General features: G+C 71.3%; 1 protein-coding gene across 3 annotated transcripts; it reads left to right on the forward strand.

Moving 5' to 3' along the window:
• The first annotated feature begins 105 nt into the window (after window positions 1-105).
• Window positions 106-5,599, forward strand: XNDC1N (XRCC1 N-terminal domain containing 1, N-terminal like). 3 transcript variants are annotated; one of them, XM_082303956.1, is made up of 10 exons: window positions 106-517; window positions 1,649-1,755; window positions 1,947-2,211; window positions 2,294-2,449; window positions 2,752-2,912; window positions 3,092-3,168; window positions 3,278-3,468; window positions 3,951-4,026; window positions 4,219-4,358; window positions 4,992-5,599. In XM_082303956.1, the coding sequence occupies exons 2-10, from the start codon at window positions 1,711-1,713 to the stop codon at window positions 5,204-5,206; spliced, it is 1,326 nt and encodes a 441-aa protein (XP_082160082.1). In that variant the 5' UTR covers window positions 106-517; window positions 1,649-1,710; the 3' UTR covers window positions 5,207-5,599. The 3 variants fall into 3 exon arrangements, with proteins under 3 accessions (XP_082160082.1, XP_082160081.1, XP_082160083.1); XM_082303955.1 differs by having other exon boundaries at window positions 108-517; window positions 2,749-2,912; XM_082303957.1 differs by having other exon boundaries at window positions 108-517; window positions 2,073-2,211; window positions 2,749-2,912.
• Window positions 5,600-6,331: the final 732 nt, after the last annotated feature.

A 6,331-nucleotide genomic window follows, 5' to 3' on the forward strand; every position in this document is an offset into this window, starting at 1 on the left:
CCCTCCGCCAATCACCAGCCACGCCACCGCACCTCCGGCCAATCGCTGGGCGCGGCCCTTCCCCGATGGCCAATCAGAAGAGAGAAGGGGTGGGACAGCCGTCAGAGGCAGAAGGAAGGGGCGAGCTGTCACAGCCAGGGATCATCTGCCATTTCCAGTCGCGGAGAGGGACGCACGGCCCCCGCCGGCGGGCGCGGTTACACGGGCCGCCTCGCACCGCGGGGCCGGCGATGACAGCGCTCCCGGTCCGCCGCCTCCCCCCGCCGTCTCGCTCCTTCCCGCTGCCCCCTCAACGCTGTTTCAGTGGGAGCGCACATGGCAGACGGTCCCTGAGCGCCCTCCGCGCCGGGCTGTGACGCGGCGCTGCTGGAGGACTACGTATCCCGTCAGGCACCGCGGCGGCGGCCCGGGCCGGGGGCCGGGGGCCGGGCCTGGAACTGGGCCTGGGGTCGGGCTTGGGGTCGGGCCGGGGCCGGGGTCGGGGCCGGGGGAGCCGAAGCGAGGCGGGAGCGGTGAGGTGAGGAGCGGCGGGGAGCGGGGTCAGGGGTCGGGGGTCAGGGGTCACGCGGTTTGGGCGGGAGATTCAGGCGGCGGCTTCGGGATCGGTGCGGCGGGGAGGGGGGCTGGGGGGCAGGACTGGGGGGGGTGATGGGGGGGCAGCTGTGGGGAGAGGGGCTGGGGGGTAAATGGGGGGGCACCAGGGGGTTAATGGGGGGGGCAGCTGTGGGCAGAGGGGCTGGGGGGTAAAGGGGGGGGCACTGGGGGTTGAATGGTGTGGGGGGGCTGTGGGGAGAGGGGCTGGGGCAGCTGGGGGGCACTGGAGGGGGTGAATGGCATGGGGGGCTGGGGGGGATGAATGCGGTAGGGAGGCTGTGGGGCAGGACTGGGGGGGTGAATGGTGGGGGGGGCTGTGGGGAGAGGGGCTGGGGCAACTGGGGGGCGCTGGGGGGGGTGAATGGCGTGGGGGACTGTGGGGGATGAATGCGGTGGGGAGGCTGGGGGGCACTGGGGGGATGAATGGGGTGGGGGGGTTCTGGGGCAGGACTGGAGGGTGAATGGGGTAGGGGGGCTGTGGGGAGAGGGGCTGGGGCAGCTGGGGGGCACTGGAGGGGGTGAGTGGCGGGGGGGGCTGTGGGGCAGGGCTGTGAGGTGCTGGGGCGGTGAATGGGGTGAGGGGGCTGTGGGGAGAGGGGCTGTGGGGCAGGACTGGGGGCTACTGGGACGACAGAATGGATCTGGGGGGGTTGTGTGTGGGTCTGGGGACCCGGGGGATGGAACTGGAGGGGCTGTGGGGAGGCGCTGGGGGGCACTGGGGGGTTGTGAGTCAGCTGTGGGGGTTGGTGCTGTGGCAAAACACGGGTGAGGGGCGGTGGGACGGGGCTGGGGGGCTGGGGGTGACCGAGTGGGACTGCTGAGGGGTTGTGGGGTGAGGCTGGGGGGCTGCTGAACGGGGCTGGGGGGTGTGGTTGGTGTCAGTGGGGACTAATGGGGGGCTGCCCCAGTGCCCCCCGCTTCGCACCGTTGGAAAGTGGGGTGAGCTGTGCTGCGGCAGGCAGGGGGGCAGAGGCTTGGCTGGAGCCGGAGCCCCGGCTCTTCCCTGCCGGGAGATGCTCGATCCTGCCGCAGACCTGCCCTCTCTCCCCACCAGGCGCCGGAGGGATCCGAAAGGAAGCTCGGTCCCGGCAGAGGGTTGTCTCCAGGGGATCCCAGATGGCTCCGGTTAAAATCAACTACGTCGTGTCCTTCTCCTCGCAGGTCTCGGGGTGCTTCCTCGAGGGGGCTGGGTGGGAGGTTTGAGCTGCTGGGGTCTCTGAGGAGGGGGGGTCTCAGTACGGGGCGTGACAGGGTGCAGCACCACAGTTCTCCTCATTAGGCACCGGCCGAGGGGCACTAATTAGTGCCGAAGGACAGAATTACACCGCGATTCTTCCTCTCTCAAAAAGCAGAGTGCTGTTTCTGTGGGTTACCAGAGCCCCCCACTTCTCCCCTGTGCCCGGAACGATGGAGGTGAAGGGGAAGGCGGCCGGGGAGGGAGCTGGCGCGTGACGCAGCGTCTCTGCCGTCGTCTGCAGGACCCCAAGTACCCGGTGGAGAACTTGCTGCGCGAGGACGGCCTCCGTCCCTGGCTCGGCTGCCCCCAGGACCGCAGCAGGCAGCTGAGAGTGGAGCTGCAGCTGGAGCGAGCCAGTCCCATCGGCTACGTGGACGTCGGTACGTCCCTCATGCCAGGCGGGGCTGTGTCCTGGACGGGGCCGGCAGCCCCGAGCCTCACATCTCTCCTGCCTTAACCTAGGCAACTGCGGCTGCGCCTTCCTCCAGATCGAGGTGGGACGTTCCTCGTGGCCGCTCGACCGGCCCTACCTCACCCTGGTGCCCAGCGTCGCGCTGATGACGCCGGCTGACTCCAAGCTGGATCGGAACCGCTGCGGGGTCCGGATGTTTAAGGAAGGTAAAGATCGCCTGGTCCGAAGGGAGAGAGGCCCAGGGCAGAGCGGAGAAACCGGGGGGATGGAAGGGGACGGGGAGAGCAGGGATCGCAGCCGTCCTGTTCGCTGCGCAGCCTCGGGAGGGTTGAACCAGCTCTGCTCCCCTGCCCTGGTCTCTCCCGTGCCCGTAATCCCCCTGTTGTCACCGTGTCCTGCTCCTGGAGGGGGAACAGCGGCACAGGGTGACGAGTGGAGGCGGGAGCGGTGCCGGGACAGCGGTCCCCGCTGTGCCCCCTCCACCCCCACTGCCGTCCCCCTGCAGCAGATTTCCTGGCGCTGGCGGTGGGGCAGAAGTGGGACCGCCTGCGGCTCACCTGCAGCCAGCCCTTCAGCAAGCACAGCCAGTTCGGGCTGTCCTTCATCCGCGTGCGCACACCGCTGGACCCCGAGGACCCCCAGCCGCCCCCACCCTCACAGCAAGACCTGGTAGGTGCCTCCCGCGCCTCCCTGTGCTGGGAGCCCGCCGGGAGACAGCCGTGACGGGGCTTCTCCTCCGCTGCCGCCGCTCCCGCCCTGTGGAGAGCACATGAGGGTGCTGCACCCGGGGTGGAGGGCACGGAGTGCCGCTCGCCATTCCCCGAGGCGTTCATTCCCTTGTCCCGCAGGAGGCTGCCGAGCCCGCGGACGTCCCCTGGCGCTCCAGCCCTGCCTTTTGCCGGACTTTCTTTCCAGAACCGCGCTCGTAAGTAGCCTGGTCTGGTCCCTCTCTGTCCCCTCCCTGCGCAGCCGGGCCTGGAGCCGCGGCTGCCTGCTCTCGCCTCCCCGTGGGGCTGACATGTCGCTGTCTCCAGGAGCTCCAGGGAGGAGGAGCAGCTGAAGAGCCGCCTGCGGCAGCTGGAGCCGGGTGCCTGGAGCCCAGCCCGCCTCAGCCGCCCGGCCCAGATGGTTCTGTCGGCGGCGCGGAGCCGGGCACTGAGGCCCAGAGCCGGCACAGGTGACCCGGAGCTGCCGGCTGAGGACCCGGGAGGCCCTGCGGTGCCAGGTGAGGCAGAGCTGCCCGTGGCCAGCGTAGGGCACGTTTGCGGCGCGGGGAGCCTTTCCGTAGTTGGTACGCGCCCCCCAAAACTGTCCAAAGGGCACGGAGGACTGGAGGGATCCCAGCCGGGGCAGGCTGGGGTGAATCCACTGCTGGGGCGCTCCCCGTGCCCGGAGGGATCCCGTTTCCCCCGCCGCGCTGGCAGGCAGGCCGTGCCCTGGCGAGGGTGGCCTTCCTCAGGACAAGTCATCCTCCTGGCCAGCGAGAGAGAAGCGTGGTGGTAAATCCCCCCGCTCACCTAGACGCCTCCTGCGATCCGTTTGCTGTCCGCAGCGGGGCAGCTGGAGGAGGGGATGATCGTTTTGTGCCACACGGGTGTTTTCCCACCCATGAATGCCACCAGTTCAGTTCTCGCCCGGCCCCTTCCACCGGTAGATCTGGCGCTGCTGGGCGGAGGGCAGGGTCACCCCTTGTCCGCTGTCCCCCAGGGTCCACGCAGGATGTCCCCGCGAGAGCCCACGGGCCGCCGGACGACAGGCAGAGAGCTCCCAGCTCCGCGGGCAGGTAATCCCTCGGGTCACCGTGTTCCTCCTGCCCTCGCCCCAGTGATTCCTCTGCCCCGAGTCTTTCCTTGCCTGCGCCCGCAGGGCAGCGCGATCCGGTCCCTGGCTGGGGCCGGTCCTTTGCTCCTCTGGGCGGGCAGGACACAGCGCAGCAAGCCCTAAGCTTACAACCCCTCTTGCAACGCCTCTGCAGGTCTCTGCCGGCCGCCTCACGGCCGTCCAGGTCGGGAGGAAGAGCCCGAGCCCGCAGCCACCGAGGGGGACGGGCCCGGAGGGGTGACGGCGGAGGGGACAGTGGTCACGGGGAGACGGGCGTCTGCCCCATCTGCTCAGGTGGGTGTGCGGCAGGGGCGTCCCCTGGCCTGGAACCTGTAAACGGGGAGAGTCTGCACGGCCGACCTGAGCGGGGAGCGGGACACGCTGCTGGGGCAGAGCTGGTGCGTCTGTCTGTCCGTCCACCCGCCGGCTGAGTCCCCTGAGCTCAGGGGCGCTCCCCAGGTGGGAGGCGAAGCGGTGGTGGGGTCAGCCCAGGGCTCCGTCCCCGGGAGCTGGGCTGGGTCCTGGCCCCGCCGCCCCCCGCGAGCCGCCCCGCGCCGCGGGGAGCCGCCGAGGCCGAGCCCAGCCGCAGGAGAGCGGCTGTGGAGCTGCCGCCGCGCCAAGGTCGGCTCGAACCGGAGGCGGCTGGGTTCGAAGGGCTGCGAGGGGCAAGGGGACAGTGGCAGATGGGGACAGCAGTGGCTGCCGCTGGCTCCGCCGTCCCTGCCTGTGCGTTGAGCCCCAGCTTTTTGGGGAGAAGCAGCGGCGGCTCCGTAGCTGGGACATTCGCCCCCGCTCGGGCGGGGTGCCCTGAGGCGGGACGTCGCCGTGCGTCACGGGGTGCCAGGACCTTTCGGGGAGGGCGTGAGCCCGAACCCCGCGCTCACCCCGACACCAGAGAGCCGACCGTGTTGCCTCCCCTTTCCGCAGGCCGCTTCAGCCTCGATCTCCTCCCCGTGCACGCCTCCAGCTGCGGGGAGGAAGACCCCGACGCAGCCTGGCCTTCCTCCCCGCCGGCGCGGGACGCCTGGGTGTCCTGCCCCATCTGCGAGCTGCCCTTCGACGCGGCGGAGGTGGAGCGGCACGCCAGCACCTGCGGGGAGCGGGCAGGGACGCCGGGCGCCCCGGCCCCCCGCGTCGGGTAGGGCTGCGAGGGCAGCGGAGAGGGGGGACAAACCCCATGTCGCGGCAGACGGGGGCTGAAGCCGCGGTGCCGCGGTGTTTGGAGACGCCGGACCGGAGCCCTGCCTGCCCCGGTGGGCGAGCCGCTGCCCGCGCTGGCAGAGCCGCGCTGCGGGAGCTGGTTGTGGCACGGCGAGGCGCGTGGGCAGGAGCTGGGCAGGGAAGGAGCCTGCGCGGGAACGCCGGCCACGCTGGCGGAGGCACAGCGGCCTCCGGTAAAGTTGTGGCAGGGCTGGCGTGGGGAGGGAGAGGCCGCTTCCGTCCCCGCGGCCGGGCTTGGGGCAGCGTGGGGGGGACCCCACGGGTGGGGAAGCGCTGTAATGACGGGAGCTGCTGCTGGAGAAGAATTAAATAAAGGGGAGAAAGAGGAAAGAGAGAGAACGCCCCTGTGGGTGCCGGTGCGGCCGCGAGGCCTGGGGTGAGCGTCCTGCCCAGGGCCAGTGGGGACAGCGAGGGCGAGGAGGAGGATGGTCCGGCTTTTCCTCGCCTCAGGCCCCCCTCGGGGGCCCTGGTTCCAGTCTGGCCCCGCAGCCGGTGGAGGCGAGGCCCCGGCGGTGGCGCGGCCCCAGCTGCAGGGTGGGCACGGAAACGGCTCGTGGGAGAAGGCAGGAGAAAAATACAGTTTATTTACAAGTAGAAACATTTTAAAAACGCCCCCTCGGCCCCCCGGGAGGGCAGGGGCGGGCAGGGGGGAGCTGGGCTCCTGCCTGGGGCTGCCCCCTGCCGCCCCCCCCTTCCCCAGGGACCCCCAAACCCGGGGAGGAGCCCCGCGGCGCTGGGGTGGCTCCGTCCCGGCCCCTGGGGAGCTGCGTCCCCCTTCCCCGCCCTGGGGCTGTGGGTTCCCCCCGGGGAGGGCTCGGCCCCTGGCCCCAGCCTGGCATAACCGACACCGCGGCCAGCCCTGCGCCCCTCCTGCCTGCACCCACGGGTGTTCCCCGTGAACGGCCCCCTCCCCGTGCACCCCCCCGGCCCCGGGGGGTGCAGAGAGGGGCGACGCTGGGTGCAGCAGGAAGGGCACTGGGGCCCTGCCGTGCTCGGGGGAGCCCCAGGCAGCCCGGGGCGGTGGGGGGAGGTGCAGGGCAGTGTCA

This window comes from Platalea leucorodia (assembly GCF_965183815.1).
Source record: "Platalea leucorodia genome assembly, chromosome: 2".
NCBI lineage: Eukaryota > Metazoa > Chordata > Aves > Pelecaniformes > Threskiornithidae > Platalea > Platalea leucorodia.